Source organism: Sciurus carolinensis, chromosome 9 (assembly GCF_902686445.1).
Source record: "Sciurus carolinensis chromosome 9, mSciCar1.2, whole genome shotgun sequence".
Classification (NCBI taxonomy): domain Eukaryota; kingdom Metazoa; phylum Chordata; class Mammalia; order Rodentia; family Sciuridae; genus Sciurus; species Sciurus carolinensis.
In genome coordinates, this window is record NC_062221.1 from 65374504 (window position 1) to 65397774 (window position 23271).

General features: G+C 35.8%; 1 protein-coding gene across 17 annotated transcripts in view; it reads left to right on the forward strand.

The window, feature by feature from the left end:
• Dlg1 (discs large MAGUK scaffold protein 1) overlaps positions 1-23271 on the forward strand; it is a 261124-nt gene that overhangs the window by 83699 nt on the left and 154154 nt on the right. For all 17 annotated transcript variants that reach the window (XM_047563705.1, XM_047563703.1, XM_047563711.1 and 14 more), the window contains one exon: positions 19884-20048. In XM_047563705.1, the coding sequence (XP_047419661.1) occupies positions 19884-20048 (165 nt within the window). The remainder of the gene's footprint in view (positions 1-19883; positions 20049-23271) is intronic.

Genomic DNA, 23271 nt, shown 5'->3' on the forward strand with positions numbered 1-23271 from the left:
CATGTTTAAAAGTTATATATACATTGATTCATACAGTGTAAGACTTTTGTATCTAGCTTAACTCATAGTACTTTTGAGATTCATTGAGGTCATTCCTTATGTCAGTTGGCTTCTTTTTATTGTGAAGGTATATTCTGCTATGTGGATATATTATATTTTGTTCTTATCTGTTGATGGAGTTTTTGATTGATTTACATTTTTTCACTTGTGAATGAAGGTGCTATGAATCTTCATGTTCAGGTTTTTGTGTGGATGTTTTTATGTCTTCGATAAGTGTCTTGGTGGTTTTTATGTCCTAAGTATAAAATGATTGTTTTTGTATCTTAGCAGTGGATGAGAGTCCCAGATGTCTGACCAACACTTGTCTTGACAAAAATAAACAAAGAAATAAAACTATTTTTGAGGGTTTGTAGTGTTGGTTACAGTTTTGTCTTGCATTTCCATGATGATTTGTGATGTTGGACATGTTTCCATGTATGTTATTAGTATATCTTAATTTGTAACGTGTTTTGAGTTGAATTATGTCCCCCTCCCCCCACACAAAAAAAGTTGGCATACTAACAAGTAGTATCTCAGAATGTGGACTTTTTTGGAGATGGGTCTTTACAGAGATTTGTTAAAATGAGGTAGCACAAATGGAAAATTGGAGGTGGGCACCATCCAAAATAAATGGTGTGCTTTTAAGGAAAGGGGAGATTAAGACAAGGAGATATGACCACAGCAAAAACACCATGTAAAGATGTAGACAGAGATCAGGATGATGCATTATAAGCAAAGAAATGCCAAAGACTGCCAGCAGACCAGCAGGAGCTAGGAAGAGAGACATGGAACAAATCCTTCTTCATAGCCTAGGAAAACATCTAACTTTGCTGACACCTTGATCTCAGACTTAAGAGCTGTGAGACAATAAATTTCTGTTTATGTACTTTTTAATAGGGACTCTGGCAAACTTTAATATATTAAGTATTGTTTAATTCTGTTCCCCATTTTAAAAAATTGGATTTTTTTCTTATATACAAAGGTCTTTTACAGTTCATTAAGAAAAGCAAAAGACTATTCTGTAGTTTTATTTTTAATGATGACTTTTGAACAATATAAGTTTTAATGAAGCTCACTTTTATCAAAACTTTGATTTGTGTTTTATTATGTTCTCTACACTGAATCTTTTTCTACTGTAAGTTTGCAGAAATTTTCTTCTGGAAGTTTTATAGTTTAGGGTTTTTACATTTACCCCTCTGATCCATTTTGAGTTATGTATGTATGATATAAGGGATATAAGGGTTTATATTTATATTTTTCCATGTGGGTATCCAGTTGCACTAATGTCATTTTCGAAAAGTCTTTTCCTTCATCCACTAAATTGCCTTTGCACTTTGTCAAGAAACAATTGACCACATATGTGTGAATTTATTTCTAAACTCTTTATTCTGTTCATTTGGTAACTTTTGTCCTTTTCTCCAATTTCACACTGACTTGACATAGGTATAGGTCTTTTAAAGTTTAATTCAGCTGTTTTAGATCATTTGAATTTCAGTATTTTAGAACTGTGTTATTAGTTTCTACAGAAGATATGCTGGAATTATTATTGAGATTCCTTTGAATCTAGATCTTTTGTAGAAAACGAATATCTTACCAAATTGAGTCTTCATTTCACAAACATAGCGCTATCTCTTCAAATCTTAGTTTCTTTTAACAATGTTCTATAATTTGTAATGAAGACAGTTTGCATATCTTTTGTTTAATTTGTTACTAGATAATTCATTGTGTTTGAGTTGGGGCAAATGAATTTTTAAAAACTTTGACTCTGAATTATTCATTGTTGGTATAAAAATTTGATTAATAGTATATCCTGCAACCTATTGTTTTAGTAGTTTTTTAAATTCCTTGAGGTTTTCATTTTGAATAATTACTTCATTTGCAACTAGAGATAGTTTTACTTTTTCTTAACTTTTATGTGTTTTTCTCTTTTATTTGCCTTCTAACCCTGGTTAGACCCTCCACCCTAATGTTAAATAGAAATAAGGTAATCACCATCCTTTGTCTTGTTGCCCCATCTTAATAGAGGAAAATATTCAACATTTCATCATTATGGATGTTAGCTGTAAGGTTTTAATTATTTTCTTTGTGTCCCTTATCAGGTTGAAATTGTTCCTCTCAATTTTTAGCTGGCTGAGAATCTTATCATGAATGTTTAATTGGATCACATGGGTTTTTTATATATTCTTTATATAAGTCATAGGATTTTCTCCTTTATTCTGTTCATATAGAGAATTATGCTGATTTATTTTTTAGATGTTAAGCTAACCTTGTCTTTCTTTGATAAATCTTAAATGGTCATGATAATCTTTGGGATTTAATCTTTCATATTTAATCTAATTTTTTATAACAAATTCTTGCATTTATGTTCATATGACATGTTCATCTCACATTTTCTTCTTTTCAGATATCTTTGTCAGGTTTTAGTATTAAGGTTATGCTGATCTCATAGTTAGGAAATCTCTGTTTTTGTAAAGAATTTGTGTAAAACTGACATTCTTTATTAAATGCTTAGTAGAATTCATTTCTGGACCTACAGTTTTCTCAGTGGGAAGAATTTCTATAACAAATTCAGTTTCTTTCATATAGATAGATAGATAGATTTACTATTTCATACTGTTAGTATATTGTGTATAAGGTGTTTTTCAAGGAATTTCTTGATTTCATCTGACCTCTTAAATTGCTTGGCCTAAACTTTTTCATAATTATTTTCTTAGTCTCTTTTTCAGGTTTGTTGATTTTTTTAAGTGATAATATTTCTTTTTGATATTGTTAATTCTCTTACATTTTCCTTGAATAGTCTAGCATAGCAGTTTATCCATTTTGATGATTATTTGGTTTTGTTACAGTTGTCTTTAGGTGGCCATGGGAATTGGTTCCGTGACCCCTGTGGCTACCAAAGTGGTGGATACTCTAGTCCCTTATATGAAATGTATTATTTGAGTGTAACCTATGCACATCCTCTTGTATTCTTGAAATCTTCTCAAGATAACTTATAATACCTAATACAATGTGAATACTATGTAATTGTTGTACTGTTAAGTTTAGGGAATAATGACAAGAAAAAAGTCTATGCATGTTTAGTAGAAGCACATTTTTTCCTCAAATTTTCAATCCTTCTGTTGAATACACTGATATAGAACCAGCAGATACAGAGGACAAACTGTGTTCTCTTTTCTTTTTCTGTTTATTTCATTGATTTCTGTCCTTTATTATTTTCTTCGCCCCAGATTTACTCAATCTTTTTGTAGCTTCTTGAGATGGATCCTTACTTAGATCACCAGTTTTAAACTTTTATTTCCAATATAAGCATTTAAAAGTACAAATTTCTTTTTAAGTACTTGTAAAATTTGGGAAGAATGCATAAGAACACTCTCATCTCTGACATCAGTTGCAAGTTTGAGGTTCTTCAGGAGGCCTTCACATTCAGTAATTCACTAGAAGTACTCACAGAACTCATGGAAAGCTGTTCAACTCAGTTGTGGTCTGTTACAGTGGAAGGATGCAGATTAAAATCAGCTAAGCGAGAGATGCATGTGGCAGAGTCCAGGACATTTCCAAACAAGGAGCCTCCAGTTTGTCCCTTCTCTGTGGAGTTATGGACAAAGTTAACTCTACTGGTAACAATGTGTGATTATATTCAGTGAATATTTCAACTAGAGAAACTTATCTGAGCCTTGGTGTTCAGGATTTTTATTGGGGCTAGAACATGTCTGCTTGATTGGCTACTCATAGTTCTGTCTAGTCTCTCTTCTGAGAGGTCAAGCTGATACTGTGACCCAAATTGCTTTCTTTATGTTGTTAGATTACCCAGTGTGGGCCAAAGACCCCCAGGCAGTCCAGAGATACTTTCGTAAGGCCAGCTGTTCCAAGGGTTTAGAGATTACTGTTCAGGAGACAAGGATAAACACAAGGTTAAATTCTTTACTACACAATACTGCTTTAGCTTCATTATCATGCAGTTCTCAATTGTTTCTAATATCCATCTTGGGTTCTTCTAAAGAAGTATGTTAATATTTACTAGATATCTTGTTTGTTTCTAAGACACTTCTGTTGTGGTCAGAGGATATACTCTTTTATCATTTCAGTCTTTTTAAATTTCTGCCTTGTTTTTTGGCCTAACATATGGTCTACATTGGCAAATGTACTATATGCACTGAAAATAGTGTTTTTTTCCTCCCTTTCAGTTATTGACCGTAGTGTACTTTAAATATCATTTAGGTCAAGATGGTTAATAGTTTGTTAATAGGCCATCTATCTTTATTGATATTTGCATAGTCTCACCACATGTCCCATGTGACTGAGGGAAAGGGTTCCTGTTGGAGGGATGGGCTGGCTGTGAAATAAAAGCTATGAAATTTCTTTATTAGAAATAATGACAGAAGACAGAATTATCTTAAGAGCAGGGGCATGACTGATTGAGCCATCTAGAAGGGACTGGCTCTAACAAAGGAAAGAGCCTGTGCTTGCTTATTTTATTTATAGCAGTACAGATCAAAAGGGACCTGTAGAAGTTTCTTCGCTGAAAAACAGGTTGTTGGGTAGAGGTAAGCAAGCCATTTGGCTCTGGTAGGTCACTCCCACATCCAATGCCTGTATTTGAACTTCAGCTGTGAGCCAGTGTAGGATAACCACATGACTCAGGTGTTCTCAAATAGTTATTAATAACTGAGTTCCTAAGGCCAGATCCTCCTGGTTAATGACTTAACTACCCTTGGTTCTCATACAAGCCATAGATGGCTTCCTGCAGCATAGCTCTATCAGTTATTGTTCAAAGAGTTTAAATCTCTTATTACAATTGTGGAATTATTTATTTTTCCTTTTTAATAATTATTTTGTTTTTATGTTTACACACATTTAGAGTTGTATCTTCCTGGTGAATTTTTATTATTTTGAAATCTCTCTCTTTGCTTAAATACTGTCTTAAAGCCTGTTTTATATATTAATAAAGTTATTCCACCTTAAGCTTATAATATAAGATATACCTTTCATTCACATGCTTTCACTCTTTTTCTTTATATGTGGAGTATATCTCAAAATTTTTTATTCATTCTAATAGTCTCTGCCTTTTAATTAGTGTTGAGGTTCTTGCACATTTAATAAAAATTATCAATGTGATTAAAGTCTACTTTTTAAAATGATTTGATCTCTTCTTGTCCCCTCCCATTACTTTGTTCTCCCTTTCTTTTTTAGGATTGTTTGAATACTTTTTAGTATTCTCTTTTACCTATTGACTTATTAGAGTTATATGCCACTTTACATTATTTTTCACTAGTTGCAACAAGGATTACAATATAAATACGTAATTTAATTTTTTATAGTCTTTCAATATTAATATTCTATCATTTCAAATAAAATGCAGAAATCTTGCAATTGTACAAGACTGTTTTCTACCACTACCATCTCTCACTTTCTGCCTTTTGTGCTATATTTCTTGTATGTATTATATTGATATGTATTAAATTTATATACATGTTATAAATCCTGTAAACTCCTTGTGATTTTTTTTGCTTTAAACAGACATGTATTTTTCAAAAGAATTTTTACCTATATTTGTATTGCAGATTTAACTAGAGATAATGAATTTAATAAACATCAAAAGTATCTTTGAGACCAGAACTGGCCAAATAAACTCATCTGGTCTAAAGATCTAGTTTCTGCATCAGCAGTGACCTAGATGGTTGCCTGAACATTAGCACTTGCCAGAGCTGCAGTATTATGAAGACTTGTGGTGCTCAGCTGGGGTAGTAGCTATGTCCAGTGTGGAAGCCAGTATCATCCACTGAGAAATCCAGTGCAATTGGGAGGTGAAGTGAGATAAGATTGATTCTTACTCAGATTCTCAGCATCATTCAGTGTTAAGTCATATGTATTTTAATTTATCATTTAACTATGGTAAATCTGACTCAGTAATTAATAAAATCAGTTAACTTACTACATTACTTCTTTTGATTTTTTTCATTGGTTTTAGTTGGATTTTCTAGCTGCATAACAGTCTCTCCAGGAAATAACGATCATTTTGTCAAATTTTTTTGAGGTTATTTCATGAATGAATGATGTATTTAGATGACTTAAAATGCAAAAGTTATATGAAGATGGAAAGGTATTTCTTCCACCTCTTTTCCTCAGGTGCAAACTCCTTTCACCAACCTTCTAAAGTTATCTGTTTCATGTGCTTCCTAGTTCCTCCACATATAAACAAATATACATTTACCCCATCTGTCTTAAACACACACACACACACGCACACACACGAGCATACTCTACACTGTTCTGAACTTGTTTTAACCACTTAACGTTATATTCTGTAATTTTCCTGTTTCCATCATTAGAGACATTGCTCACCTTCAAATGGCTTACGATATTATCTTATTTGAACTGGGCACATTGGCACTATAGGGATGATTTTATAAATCCATTGTTGATGGATATAAAGATGGGTTTCTCATTCATTCTACAAAGAATGCTACAGTGAATAACTGCCAGCATTCATCACTTGTACACATGGGAATATGTCTGTGGAATAAAAACCTAAAAGCAGATTTATCAGGTCAGAAGATAATATGTTTTTGTAATTTTGATAGATGTTGTGAAATGATTGTACACAAAGGTAGTACCACTGTACACCCGCAGATAGATTTGAATATGCATGTTTTTCACATGCCCTCATAACTATAGTGTTATCAAACTTTGATAGTGATAGTCTGATAATGTGAGAAATGGTATCTCAGTGTAACTTTAACTTACATTTATCTTCTTAGGAGTAAGGTAAACATCTTTTCATATACTTAAGAATTATTTGATTTCTTTGAATTATTTTATATTCCTTTTCCATGCTTAGGAGGGAGGACTGGAGGACTTTATATTTTTATTGTTTGTTCTTTGGAGATTTATAGTTTTTATATATGTTTTTGAAGTCAGTCATTTGGATTAAAGTTTTAAATATTTTTCGCTAGTTTTTAACATTTTGACTTCTGGTCAAGTTTGTCAGTCCTTTTTGTATTTAATTACTTGCACATTTTATATAGGCCTTGAGCTCTGTAGTTACAAAAGTCTAAAGGAATCTTGTGTTATTGTGGTTATGTTTTTCAAGAATCTTTCAACTCATTTGAATATTTTCTGTGATAGCCATTTGCCTGGTTGTTTATTGAATAATATTACCTTTTAGTAAATGATATTAATTAGAGATATAACTTTTATCAAATAGTACCATATTTCTATTAATATAAAGTCTCAGTTTTATTCATTTCACTAATCTTCCTGTTCATGCACCAGTAAAATATTAATCATTATAGTTTAATAATAGGTTTGAGATTGTTAAAGATAATTTATACTCATTACCTCTTATTTGTACACTTTATTCGTTCTGGGTTTTATATGAATTTTAGTTACCTAATCTAATTCCTAAATAAATAAATATTGTAATAAATGAATAAATTTACTGTTGGTATCATGTTGAAGATAAAAATTTAATCATTATATGATTCTTCTGTTTTTATTCCTACAGTTTAATACTAAGCCATCGTTATGAAGAAAATCATGTTTTATATCCATTTTGTATTATTAAGCTCTTTTAAGATTTATTAGTAGAAGAATGATGTTGTGGTAATGTGGAAATCACATCGATTCATATGTAATTTTTCCTAAACCAGGAAGCCCAAGCAACAAAAGTATGATTATAATCTTTAGCAGGAAAGTAGACAGGCTCTTGACTCTTGGGCCGTTGTAGGAGGACGGAGTTCTTTTGACTGTATTTAAGAAAAGTAAGACAAGCACCTGCACCAAGGCCTACTATGGATATTCATTCCCAGCCCAGCATGACCCTTTGTGGGTGATAGTGCCTTCCTTTCCCACCCTAAAAATATCTCTGTTGTTTGCATTCCCACTAGCTATATTTTAATTATAGTATTGCCAGTTTTGTAGACTTTTAATATCTTGCTGTGGCATTAGCTTCTCCGAGTAAAACAATTTAATACCTGCTTCTCTTTCGCTGACAGATACCATTTAGTTTAACCTTGAAAGGAAGAGTATAGTCTTGTTCTTGAAAGAATAAATTTTAATTACTAAAAATATAAAAAATAAAAGTAAAGAATTTTAAGAAATCTTATAAATATCATGGTTTAAAATTAATATATTTTATGGATTTTATAATATACCTTTCTGTAATTTTAATTTACCAAATTTGGAATTATTTGCCGTTGATGCACTTAATTTATTTAGCAGCATTTTTTTTTTTTTGAGGGTATATATAATTAGTGGAACCTCTTATAATGATATGCTGGGTTGGTAAAATATAGTGTAAGTCTGTAGATACATTTTAGACTTTCGGATATCCTAGTTTGGATTTTCAGGAAACCCAGTCTTTGAAAGGTGATACTGTAATCTTTGGGTTTCAGAACTGCGTTTCTGAAAGTTCAGAATAGATTGAGACAAAATTTTCTAAATATTTTATGAAGTGAAAGTTTGGTAAAATTTAAAACTACAAAATAATTTCTTTTAAAAGAAAAAAAAATTAAAGAATAAAAATCTCTATTTCTATTGGATTTTATAGATCCAGTAATTGAAAACTCAAGTCTTCTATCTCTTGTAGTCATAATCTAATATTTAAAGTGAAGTGACATTTGTGGCTAGAATTATGACTATCATTGTATTCTTTTTTATTTATAACAACTTGTATCATTACAGAAGTAATGAAAATACACATCTTTTCCCCCCACTCCACTGTCACCATCACTTTCATAACATGTTTAAAAATGGCTATAAAAATGGGTGCTTTAGGAGTCTTGTTGAGGAATTAGGTTACTAAGTTGACACGGTAGAGAGCTGGGCCTACTTTTTTTTTTTCTAGTAGGCTCAGCATCTCTGGTTTAAAGCCTAGGTCCTTGATCTACTTTGAGTTGAGTTTTGTGCAAGGGAAGAGATAGGTGTTTAATTTCATTTTGCTACATATGAATTTCCAGTTTTCCCAGCTCCATTTGTTGAAAAGGCTATCTTTTCTCCAATGTATATTTATGGCACCTTTGTCTAGTTTGAGATGACTCTACTTATGTGGGTTTAATACCTCCCATCTTAATTTATCATGATTTTCATGGATTTGTTTTAACTCTTCTCTCCTATTCACTAACTTTTGTTAGTTCCAAGTTTTTGATTTTTTTTTTGATTTCCTCTCATAATGGTGTTATCTTTTTACTGATACTTACCCTTGAATTTTAACAAACATTTTAAATATTTATATTAAAATCTTAAGTTTTATTTATCATAATATATATAAACACCATGTGTGCATCACATGTATACATTGAACACCTCAAATTTTGTTGAAATATGAAAATTGGGTTCAAGGTTGTCGTTACTTTAGGAATTCACACTGAACTTCAGCACTATTTTTATGTTACTATCTTATTGTTTTTCTTAAAGTGAAATATATTGTAGGTACATGGAACAATATACCTTTTTAATTTATTACTGAAAGCAGAAATATTTATTTGTTGAGGGTGGGAAGGTGGATGGGGAGATATTTACAAATTAAATAATTTTATTTGTTCAGCTATTTGCTATTAACTTAAGTTACCTTGTACTAATAAAGTACTTGGTAAGTTTTTTTTTATCTTAATTTTAGTTATTTTAAAATTTCTAATAGATACAGGAAGCTTCATCATTTCTATAATCAGAAAACTGTTTCCAAAGAAAGATATCTGGAAATTTTTTAGCAGCAGTGAAGCTGTTAAATATGGTCATTTTCCAAATTAAAATAGGTTTCAAGTTCTGGTAGTAAGTAGAAATAATATTGTTAACTAAGATTAAGAACAGTGGAAGGTTTTATACCAAGAATACCAGCCTTAAATACATAAAAAGGGCTGGAGTGATGAGTTTAGAACGTTTAAAAAATCTCCTTTCTTCATCATCCCGTTATTCCTTGATCACTTTTGTAATTCTTTATTTTTATATCAGTAAACTGTTTTATCAGATGTTTTCAGTGTTAAAAATTTTTGAAAGTAGGTTGAGATCAACCTTTGGATAATAAGAAATACTGATGAATATTACTATATAATGTAATGATGAGCTTAAAAGCTGCTTGGAAATGCTTACTCAAATAATTATAAGGAACCCAGGCAACCTTTTTTGAATCGTAAAAGAAGGAGGTAGTTCAGAGGTAGCACATGCTGCACATGTCTGAGCCCTGGTCTTGATCCCCAGCACCACTTGTTCATCCCTAGGGCCGCAGACACATTGGTGTACCGTTCACTTGTCCTAAAGAAAGAACTTGAAAGATTCAACAGAGATGTTTTGGACATTTTATTACTCACATGTTCCTCCAGGGCAGGCAGGCCAGTATATCATGGAGCACCATGCTGTACCTACAGGCAGGAGGAATACATATAGGATAGGCTGCATCCCCACAGTTGTGGGGTTTCCTCAGATGTTTTCAGAGTACATTCTTTTACTTTACAACCAAGGTCATTCTGTTTTGACTCTCACCTGAAGAATGGAGATAAGGGAAGTGTCCAGTTTCTCCTCTCCATTTTCTTTGTTATCATATGCTTTATCTTACTGCAACCTTTCCTATGCACTGACTGGTGTTAAACCCAGTATTCCACCCCTTTAGTGCCTCACCCCTTTATGTCCCTCACAATTTTAGATCAGCCCATGTCTTCCACATAGCCCTTTGGACAGGAGTCCAGAGGCACATTGGATCCAGTATCTTACAACAGTTCAAAGAGCAAGCATGGTAAGGTAATTAAGTAGCATTAATTTGTTCAGACACTTGTGTTAAAGCATGAGAGGTAGTGTGGTTTAGTCCAGTTGTTTTATTGAAGTTCCTTTCATCTCAATTATAGGTTGGACTACCCAGGGGAGCCCTTATGCTGCAGTCTTAGGGAATTCTAAGTAGGTGCAACAATTCAGTCTGGTTGGCATGGCGTGCAATTTCCACCACCCAGTCCAGTAATAGTTTATTTGTTGCTAACCTGTGGAGAATATGATGATGTTTAATAGGCACCAGTAATAGCAAGTCAACTCCATGATACATTATTTGGGCTACTGTACAATATTGTGTTAGTAAAGTAGCCAGCATGGCAGACTTGCCTGGACAAATGTATCAGACCAGTCTATCTGTTTGCGTTTCAGGAGTATAGAAAGCAGGAGCTTAGAAAGAATATGACACCTTGGGAATATATAATTGACATAATCTGATACAAACTGTTCCTTATGTGATGACACCCAAGGGTAACCATCTGTGCTTGTAAGGGCCAAGTTCCCAACACAGTAGGCCTTACTTGTACTTTTTTTTTTTGGTACCAGGGATTGAACCCAGGGGCGCTTTACCACTGAGCCACATCCCCAGCCCATTTTTATATTGTATTTAGAGACAAAGTCTCACTGAGTTTCTTAGGGCAACTGTCAGAAAGGCAGAATGGATTCCTATTCCAAAAACAAAGACCACTCCTCTTAGGAGATGTAATGAAAGCAGAGCCCCCTGCTTCCCCTGAGGAGTCTTTGAGCTCTTACGTGTGGGATAAGTAGGGGAGAGGTCAAAGTTCAGGGGTCCGAGTCATGTCTCTGGACCAGAGGCCACATATAAAAATGGCAATACATGGGCCTTCCAAGAAATATTCAGCACTGGTGGAGTTGAATGTACACTGATATACAGTAATCCTGACAAATTCTCAGGTGGGTTAACTGCTATTGATGGATACAAGGGGAAAACAGTCCAAACCATAACCCTGACTCTGTGGTATAAATGCCTGCTACCCAACCCCTACCTGCTATTCATAGCTCCCATTCCTAAATATATGTGTTGCTGTCTTGAGGGGTAAATGCCTACAAACTATCATAGGGGAGTTCTGTTTGTACTGCTAGAAGATGAAGCATTTCCTTATTGAGAGGTAATGACTGAAAACCTTTTGTCCTTTGAATTGTTTCCATTTGTACCAGGGTGACATTAGGTTGTTTATCTGTTTTCCTTTTGTCCACTTGTGTTTCTATTAAGTCTACCCACATCTGTTTATGGGAGACTAAAAGAGGTCTTCCAGTTTTGACTGAGAAAACTCCTGTGTTCTGCTATAATCTTTGTGTCTTCCCCTGGATCTATTATCAGTGTGCTGCTTGCTAGGGGGCCTGCCATATTATTGATACCCAGGCACTGTAAATGGTTGGAGAGGCCACATATATTACATCCCTCATTCTAGCACTAAAAGTCATACTATCTGATCCTGGGAAAGGCTGCACAAAAATAGCATGTTTCATTCCCAATCCCTGGAAATAGTTCTGTGGTCCTTTCTTAGAGGTTCAGGTACCTTTGGGCATAATAGTATCCCCTGAATTTGGCTACATATTGGGAGTGGCAAGAAGCAGCCAACCTAGTTATGACCCCATGCTTTCATCAGTGGCACTGGGTAAAACCACTGATACAAAATAGGGTGAGTAGTTACTAAAGCCATTTTATTCTGTACCATTTAACATTATTCCATGTGCTCTAATGTCCCATAGGCTGAGCAGCCATGTTGGTAAACTTTCTTTTCTGCCTGAACTTGGACCCCAGTTCCACCAGCTCTGCAGGGGTATATTATCTTCTGGTGGTATGTAAATATCTCTCTGGAGCCAGGAGCAGATCTGGAATGGCCCCCTCAGGCCTCTTCTACAGGGGTCTTTAACTTTTGGACCATTACCAGTCTGACTTCTGTTGTGTTTTCATCTTTCACCTCAACTTCTGAGTCACTGGAACTAGTAGACTCCTGAGTGGATCCCATGTCTGAGGGTCCCAGTTTTCACTACTTACCAATGCCCTAATGTGACCCCCATGATATCCTCTCAGTTTAGCATAACAGCATGCCATGACCTGTAGATATTCAAATATAAGGTCTAAGCCCTTTGACAGCATATCCTTTCTGTCAACCTGTGCTGAATGGGCTCCTCTTTCTAGTTTTAACTCTTCCTGTACTCTACAGAGCTGAGCCTAAATAGCTAATTTTAGTGCACACAGCAGGGGTCCTGCTGCTACTGTAGTGGCATTGTTTTTTTCCCCTTGCTTTCCCAGGACCAGTTTGAATTCCTTTCCTTTTATCATGACTACTTTGAATGCTGCTTCCAAAATTTGCAACACCCCTTTTTGTGTTTTCTGGTGTTCTTGCCCTCACACAGTGGTCCCCACCCTTCTAATAGAGAAACCACCTTAAACCACATTGAGGCTTACGGCCAGCCTAGACTGGGTAGGCTAGGTGGTGGGTGGGGGCATAGGAGATGGAGGAGCAGGGGCCTGAGGGACCTCTGCCGCAGGAGACTGGTATGGGGTTGGTTTATCAGCAGGGTTGAAGTCTGAGGAGGAGGAGGGATTAGAAGGGGAAGAAGCAGCAGGGTGAAGTGAAGGTTTCATTGCCAAAAGGAGGAGTTCGAGTCCGATCAGGTTTAGTGCTCAAGAAAGAGAAAGCTTGAATGTAGAGAAATCTCTTTCCATTAGCCTGCTGGCCCACAGAAGTTGCATAAATCCCATAGAAAATTGGGATCCAGGGTACCATTAATTGGCCATTTGGATTGATTATCTAAAGGATACTGTGACCAATTATCATTATACAAGCGAATAAGTTTTGGTGACTCTAGGATGGGGGTCAGGTGAAGGGATTTAAGATTTTCTAGTAGATACCTCAGGGGTAAATCTACCAGAATGGAGAACCCAGATCCCATAGTAGAGACTGATTAACAGCCAAGTCAGTATCCAAGCCATCCTGAGGTCACAGACTAGTTGACTGGAGACAAGGAGGCAGCACAGTGATGGGAGTTGTCATTCTTTTCAGTGTGTGCCAGGCAAAAGCCTAGGGGTTCGAGGACCTGGCGCCAGGATTTCAGAGGAAAAGTGAAGAGGAGCCTCAACCTAAAGAGGGAATCTCCAACTTAAAGATCGGGGACCCAACCCCCAGATAAGGTCAACTAGGGGGACCAACTGTAACTGTAAAAGTCGTGGCTGTGGGAACCCCCACTCCTCAACCATTCTGAGGATGCCGGACAATCAACGGTCAGACCTCAGGTCAGCAGATGAATGTTTAAGTTGACCTAGGGGAAAACTCACCAGTCTGAAGGCCTGTGGTGGATGTGCAACTGGGTGTCTGGGCAGATGGAAGGTGAGATGGGTCTGGGATGTCAGATGGGATTCCACTCGCCTAAATGGCGGTAGAAGAGCACATTTGAGTCACGGCACCAATGAAAGCACCCAGAAAACCACTGCGGACGTGGGAGTTCACACAAGAGATTTTATTAAGCAGACGAGCAGAGTGTCTGCCCTTAAGCCAAAGAGGGGGACAGTGGGAGAGAGGGAGAGAGGGGAGACGGGGAGGGAGAGAAAGTGCTCAAATGGCAGAGGAACTATTCTTAAGTAGTGGAAGTTTGTGGGCTAATCGGATCAATGACTGATGAGGAAGTTAACAATCTAGATTATAAAATGATGTGCATGTTGGGGGTGCAGAATTGGGAGAAATAGCTGCAGCCTTGTTCCCTTTAGTATTGATATGTCACATTTTATTTATTCATAAATTGATGGGACATATAATTTTCCGCTTTGGGGCTATTCTAAATAGTGTTTGCTATTGATCCTGCCAGTTATCAGTGACAAGTTCTGCTTCCTCAAATGTTGAAGTTTGAACATTAGAGAAGCATGCTGAAGGCACGTGTAGAAAGCAGATTTTATTTAAAAGGTAGTAACACAGACTTTGTTGGGGGTTGGGGGAGAAAGGGGCCATAGCTGGCATTCTGGTATCCCAAGAAGTGAGAGTGTCCTACCCCTTTTATGAACTTTTATTTTCTTTTTTTCTCCTGCTCTCTCCCCCCTTATCTCTCTCCTTCCTGCATACTTTTTAGACCCAGGAGATTCCCTGGGATGACCAAAAGGTGAGAAGCACATGGGTGGGGGAAGGGCAGAAAGGAGTGATCCAGGCAGGTAGCAGGCTAGGTGGCATTAATTAATAACTCCCTGTCTGTAACCTTTTGGGTAATGGGGGGGGGGTAGTAGAGGCAGATAATTTTGGTAATCAAAGGCTCTGGAGACATTAACATTCCAATTTCCCCAGGGACTGTCTCCAACTTCCTGGATCCAAACTGGCCTCCATTTTCTCTATCCAACCTGATTATCTATTAACACTAACTGCCTTTTAATTCTGGCTTCATTATGAACATATGGGCACAAGTTTTTGTGTGTGTGAATATTTTTTGTTCTTTTGTATATACCTATGAGTGGAATTGCTGGGTTGTGTGGTAATTGCCTGTGACCTTTTGAGGAACTGTCAAACTGTTTTCCAGAACAGAACAGATGCACCACTTCACATTCCTGTCAACAATGTATGAGGTTCCTATTTTTACATAGCTTTGCTAAGACATTTTATTGGGTTTTTTTTTGTTTTGTTTTATTTTTTTGGATACCCATCCTATTAGATATGAAGTAATATCCCATTGTGATTTTGATTTGCATTTCTGTAATACTAACATGTTAAGCGTGTTTTCATATGCTTACTGGACATTTGTATATCTTTGGAAAAACATTGTTTTTATCCTTTGTCCATTTTAAAATTAGGTTGTCATTTATTATTTAAGAGTTCCTGACCCTGGGTTTGATCCCCATCTTTTGTCCCCCGAGCTCCCCCCCCCAAAAAAAAAGTATTCTTTATATATTCTGGAAACTAGACCCTTATCAAATATATTATTTGTAAATATATTCTACTACTGTGTAAGTTGTCTTTTGACTTAATCAATAGTGCCTTTTGATGAACAAAAGTTTTTTCAATTTGGTGAAATCCATTTTGTCTGTTTGCTTTGGTTACTGATGCTTTAGATGTCACATCTAAGAAACCATTGCCTAATCCATAGTCACAAAGATTCACATATAGGTTTTCTTCTTCCTAGAGTTATTTTTAGAGCTTTAGCTCTTATATTTCGGTCTTGGTCTATTTTGACTTAAGTTTTATATATGTTGTAAAGAAGGAATCTAATTTTATCACTCATATTCAGTTGAAAAGACTTTTTCAACTTTTTCATATTTGTTGAAAAGACTTTTTTCCCCCATTAAATTGTCTTGGCACTCATGTCCAAGACTGGCCTGGGGATGTAGTTCCATGGGAGAGTACTTGCCAAGCTTGTGTGAGGCCCTACTGTGTGTGCATGGTGGGTGATGGAGCATGGTCCCATGTGGGATTTTGTTAGGGATCACATTGAATGTTATATAGAAGCCTAATTGATCACTTTAGGATAATGATAGGGAGGCATTTTTTTTCTGTCTTTAAAACTAGTCAATAATGGGATAAATTTAAGCATTTTTTCCTGTTACTCCTATGTGAACCATACTAGCAGATAACCAAATAATAGGCGAAGAAAAGTAGCAGGTTGTCACCCATTTCGCAGTCCACTCCACTAGTGAATGAACTGATTAGGCATTGAGTATCAAGAGCTGCTAACATCACAGAGATCCATCCAGACTTTACATGCTTCCTGATAAAAGAACCCACTACCATCCTTAGTCTCACCAAAAGGATTGAACATGATATTAATCAAGCTGTTTCATCCACATGCCAATTTGTAGGAAATAAAGAAGCCAAAGTACCATGTTTTAGTCACCCTTTTCACTACTGTGAATAAAAGATCTGACCAGAACAGTTTTAGAGAAGGAAAAGTTTATTTGAGGGCTCACAGTTTCAGAGGTCTCAGTCCATTAACAGCCAGGTTTATAACTCAGGTTTCCAGGTAAGGCAGAACAACATAGTGGAATAGTGTGGCAGAGGGAAGCAGCTCACCTGGTGATCAAGCAGAGAGGCTCCACTCACCAGATACAAATATATACCCCAAAACCACACTTCCAATGCCCCACCACCTCCAGCCATACCCCATCTGTCTTTAGTCACCACCCAATTAATCCCATCAGGTGATCAATTCACTGATTGGGTAAGACTTATAACCCAATCATTTCTTCTTTGAACCTTCTTGCATTGTCACACACATGAGCTTTTGGGGGACACCTCACATCTGAACCATAACAGACCACATTGAGTGGTCCCATAAGTCTGCAGTGATTTTGCTGGGAACCCCTACAAGTCAAATGCCTAGAGTTTTTCAGTAGTTTTAAGGAATAAAAAGGAGTCAAGAGAGTCAAGAAGAACCATATAGATAAAAAGATACTTAAAAGATAGGGGTCGAAAGTGATTTTTTCTTTTCCTTTTTGGAAGAAACATTTTTTTTTTTTTGGCTTTAATTCCTTTCCAGTTCCCCTAAATTGCATATGTAAGTTCATAGATATGTATGCACACACACATATACATGCATATATAATGTTTATAAGTATGTATAATGTTAAAGTGTTATGTACGTCATAAGAAAAGTGTGTGTGCAGCAGCTGAATTTGGTAGATCAAATATGATAGATAATAGAATAATCTCTTTATACAAGATGGCATTTATTTTAGTAGTAATATGTAAGCAAAAGTTATAGGCAAGAGAGAGAGATGGGAAAAAAAATCACCAGATCAGGAGAAACACCAACACCTGAATTCATGAGGCAGTGTGGGGGCAGCTTTTCAGGTTCCTGACTGGGAAGTCCCTGGCAGAGTGTCCTCTCCACCAGTGAGACTGTAATGTCTCCCAGTGGTGTTCCTTAATTACAAGTTAGAACAAAGAAAGTTCTGCTCTAATAACTTGTGTGACTTAGTGATCTCCTCAAGGAGACTTTACCCCCCAGTACTGGCCAGATCCCCAAAGGTTAGGAGTGTTTGCCTTGAAATAAGTGAATGAACATCTTTGAGTTCTTGTGAATGAACCACACCCATTGAGAAATAAGTCATCATTCCTTAGATGGTTTCATCAAGGGTGTTTGAAGGTCATGGCAGACACATGGACAAGGGAAGATCGTTAGTTTTCCTTAGCCCTCTACTGTGTACACTATTGCTTTGCTTAAAGATGTTCAATTTGTGTGTTTATATTTTTATATATTTATTTATATGTAGTTTTATATATGACGTATAAACATGTAGTTTTGAAACATGTTTTTTTATTCAGTAATTTATGTCTTCAGTCTTCCCCTTTAGATTTTTACCCAATTTAACTTGTATATAATATTTCCTAGGATAAGTTATTGTAATTTATTTGCCCTTTTTTGTTTCTTTTGGTCTGTTGATAAGCTTGTTCCAAATTTATTTTTCTGCTCAAAAAAAAAAAAAAAAAACTTGTTCCAATTTTTCTTTTTTCCAAATTACATTGTAGTGAGTGTCTTCATGTATGTACTCTCTCTATAAACTACATACTAAATTGTGGAATGCTTGTAAAGCTTCCAAAGATGGTACAGAATTTCCTTATTTACATCATGTCTTCTACTAAGGTGTGAATGTACTTAGATTGTACTTAGACTCAACTGAATGTATAAACCATGGTAGGTTTTATAATTATGTTAATGTTAACTTCGGCCTTTCCTATAGGATAAACTAGGGAGTTCTTTTCATTGGTTTTGACAATAATTGAGGTTTACATGTAAAAATGGATTTCTTATATTAATAAGCTGTCTAAAGCTGAGGTAAGCCAAATTACTGTTTTCTAAGTATTGGTAACATTTCACAGAAGGATGTTATTTAGAAAGTGCTGGGAGATATATAGTTACTTTCAATAGACAAGTTCATAGTTAAGTTTTTTTATATGTGCATTTTACAAATGTACATTTTTTTTCTGTGTACAACCTGTATTTATGTTCCTTACTGATGTTCTCTCTCCTAGAAGTTAAATTACTGGATTAAGGAGTAGAAACATTTTCAGGATTTTGAAAGCATACTGTCAAACTACCCTCCAAAAAAAGACCTCTGCCATAAATGTGATGGTTTATGCCCATTTCTCTGAATATTGACATTTTTCTTGCATATTAAGCAAGTTGAACATTTTTTCCTTTAAAGTTTACAGACCCATTTGTATGACTTTCTAAATAAATCATGATCTCTATATTTGTTGAATATTCTTTTTTCAAATAATTATAAAGTTTATAGTGACTAATAATCCTTTTATTTTTTAATAGTTTTTTGGTTGGATTTGTGCATTTGCTTTATGGTTGGGTTTATTTGGGAGTGATGGAAAGGAAAATATTACATTGTTGTGTTTTGATTTTGTGTTTATTCATTGATATTCCCAGGCAGAGTTAAGGAACATGTGTTTTCTTCCATTCCCTATAATTTTAATTTATTTTTACTTTTGCGTATGGTGTGAGGTAGATTTGGTTTTCTTAAAACTATGTTAGTCTTTTAAAAATAGATAGCATAGGTTGTGTGTGTGTGTGTGTGTGTATCAGAGAGAGAGTATTTTGTAGGCAAAAGAAAAATGCTATTTTTTATTGGACTAGTTTTCAGTAAGAAATTGAATGGTAGACTCTCCCTGCCCCATTTTTGTACAAGTTTGCTAAATAAGAAAACTAATTTAGCAAAATAAGTTTGGCTTTTCATGCTCTCTTCACTTACATAACTGTATTTTAGAACTACACAGTTCATTTTAATACTTGGTAAGAAATGGGTAAACTGGTATTCAGGCTTTTGTTTCACCTGGCTTTGAATTATTTTTAATATTAAAATTAGTATTTTCTTAAATACTAATATTTAAGCATTTAATATTTAAATATTTAATATTTACTTAAATGCCAAATTTTACTTAATAGTGAAATAATTTTATTCAGCTTGTTATGACTTCTAAAATAGACTTGTTTATCTCAGACTTGATGTATTAAACTATAAAATGCACTTGTTCATATTGTTTATATTTGATTGTTGATTTATTATTAAAACCAAAATTTGAAGTAAACTTACTTTGCTTTTGACTTTTTCATACTTAATTGTTTTCTTTACTTTACAGAAATACCGATATCAAGATGAAGATACACCCCCTCAAGAACACATTTCTCCACAAATCACTAATGAGGTGATAGGTCCAGAATTGGTCCATGTCTCAGAGAAGAACCTGTCAGAGATTGAAAATGTTCATGGATTTGTTTCTCATTCTCATATTTCGCCAATAAAGGTAGGGTAATAACTATGTTATGCTATGAATTTTGTTGTTTTTACTTATGCTATATTTATAAGATGAGAGCTATATCTTTGCATAGGGAATTTCATGTACTTATTAGTATTAAAATTTTTTAATGTATTTTATAAATGACTTTATTCTGCAATACTATCTTTCTTTAAGACTAAAAATTCTCATGCAGGAAATAACTTTTATGTTTCAAATACCACATGAAGACATTTTAAACACATCTTAAATATCAATAGATATATTAAAAATTATTAAAATCTTTGAAGAACAATATATGAACTTTTCTTGATCCTTTCATCTCTTTCCTCAAGTGACCACAATTCTGAATTTGGTATTTATTCTTTCTTATAAAAAATTCTACCATATCCCCCAACTCCTGCCTAGATAACTCCCACTACCCCAGGATCCCTCAAGTGGCGTGTTGGGCAGAGACAGCTCGGGTGAGACTATAGACACGCTGTTGCACAGTGTTGTAGAGTTGCTGAACTTGTTACCAGACTGTGAAGATAGCAGATCCAGCTGTGTGACTGGCTGCACCTGTGGCTGACCTGGGCACCTGTCACCCTCTCCCAGCCTTCCTGCTGGAAGGCATTCTGTTCCTGAGCACTGGCTCAAAGCCAAGGCCAGCACAAATCCTGTCCAGGCTTCTTCCCTTGGCTATACCATTTCCCACCCCAGTGTTGAGGGTAGAGATTGTGAGGCCTTAGGAGCAGGATGTTCCAGCTGTTAATTGTCTTTTACTCCCTGGCATCCCTGGAAGGGGCTCAGATGTTGAAAGCCACCCCTGCAGCCAGGAGTTGCTCTGGCCAATGCCCATCCTCTTTGCCCCGCTGCTGCCACTTAGTCTCTTTGGGTTTGTGGGGAGCATTTTCTCTGGCCAGGCCATGGCTCCACACCTGACACAGGCCTGATGACTGTCTTTCCCCTGTCTTTTTTGAGTCTGCAGTGGTCTCTGGGTGGGACTGTAGTGCTGACTGTCAACCTGGTATTTTCACACCACCCTTTTGTGTCCAAAGGTTTCCCTCTATCCAGATCCTTCTGCCCCAAGAATCCATGTCTGGGACATGAGCTTCAGTCACTGCTGGTCTTCTGGCTCCAGTGACATCAGTGACAGACCCTAGAGGGTTCTCCTTCCCTGCCCACCTGATCACTTTACTCTCTGAATCTCTTACCCCATTTCCCTTCCCTGTAAAGAAAGGAGGTCTTTCAGTCCCTAAGTTTATTGGTGGAGCATGTCACTACATCTGTGTCATCTCTGTTGCAAAGCTGTGGCCAGCTCCATCCCCAGCCAGAGTCCAGCGCACCTGTGCTGACTCTTGACCCACCCATCCTGCAGGTGGACTTTAGAGCTCCTAGCCTGTGACTTTATTTACCTTCCAAGCACTCCCTTTCACCTTGGTGCCTTTTAGTGAGCACAAGACCCTTCTTCCTCCCTAACACCTGCTGCCTCAGCAGGGAGGTGGGAAACTACTGCCAGGAAGACCCAAGACAAATGAAGTTGTCCATAATCCATCACCTGTTGCAGTGTCTGCTGCCATTTTTTTTAATTGTTAGAAAAATTCTACCTACACTATTTTGAATTGTCACATGCATGTGGTTTAAAATTCAGAGGCACCAGTAGGATGCCTTTCACCTCTATCGGGGTAACTGTGTAGTTCCGCTTCTCCCAATACACAGGATCTGTGCACAGGCTGTATCTTGCAGAATCCTGTAGGGCTGCATGCCACTGTTGCACACTCTTTAACAACTGGGCAGAAGGTTCTTGTGTGGACAGACAGCAGGTTGACCAGGAGTAAGCATTGCTACCAGGGGTGACCTTGTGCTTATGTTTGTGAATGCATATGTTGATCTTCTAGAATAAACGCTAAAGGAATTACTGGGTGAGAATGCCTGTCCTTTAAAATTTTGAGAGTTATTGCCAAATTGTTGTCAAAAAAGATTGTCTTTCCAGAGCTGGGGTGTGGCTCAGTGGAGGAGTCCTTCCTAGCACCGGTGAGGCTCTATGTACTGCATCCATCCCTAGTATAGCAAAACAGCTCATTGTCCCCATTTATACTTACCTCTCAGCAAGTAGAGTGCCACTTCCATGGGTTGTGACCCACAACATGCCCTTAAGCCTTTGGTCTTGACCTAATTTGATATGTAAAAAGATATTCGATGGTAATATTTTTTTAAGCAGTTTTAGAGAAGTTTATTTAAATGTTAATTTATGATTGACATCTAATATTTATAGCTTGTTACATTTAGGAAGAAAATGTAAATTACACATATGAAAGTATACTTTTTAATGAAACATGGTTTTAGCAGGAAATGGATGTATAAGTTTAGTGGTTTGTGGCATTGTTAGAAAATTACATTAAGAAAGATGGAAAGAAATCATGTTATTTTTATTTTGCAATTGGTATGCCATCTTTTACCATATGGCTTTAAATTTTCTTTCTATCCAACAGGTTACAAAGAATAGTTTGTTAATCCCTTAATAAAATATTTAAATATTTTTTAAAAAGGTCTACCACGTATTTATATTTCTAATCAAGATATTTATTTTGTATGATTTGAACTTCATATAACAGATTTGTTTTTTTATTCAGCATTATATTCCTGAGATTCATTGTTTAAATTCACTGCTCTAGAGTTTTTCTGTTTAACAAATACACTGTAATTTTGTTTTATTTTTTAAAAATGAATTATTTTAAAATTTTTTACAGACTGCATTTTGATTCATTGTACACAAATGGGGTATATCATTTCGTTTCTATGGTTGTACATGATGTAGGTTCATACCATTAGTGTAATTATACATATACATAGGGCAGTGATGTCTGTCTCATTCCACCATTTTTCATACCCCCCATTTCCTTTTACATAATCTAAAATACCTCCAATTCTTCTCTCACTCGCCCATCCCCCACCTCCATTATATAGTTTGATTGGTATTAGTTTCTGGTTTTTACCAGTAGTTACTGAAAGCATAAGATAAAATACGTACCTCTTCATGGATAATGCCAGACTATTTTCTAATAGTTGTATAATTTCCATTTTCAAAAGCAAAATGCATAGCAGTTTCTAATTGATCCATTTTCTCAATACGTGATATTCTTATCTTTGCCATTGTTTTAGTTTTGAAATAATATCTTGTGATTTTATTATGCATTTCCCTCTTCACTAATGATGTGGGATATATTTTTTGATCATTTAGACTTCCTAG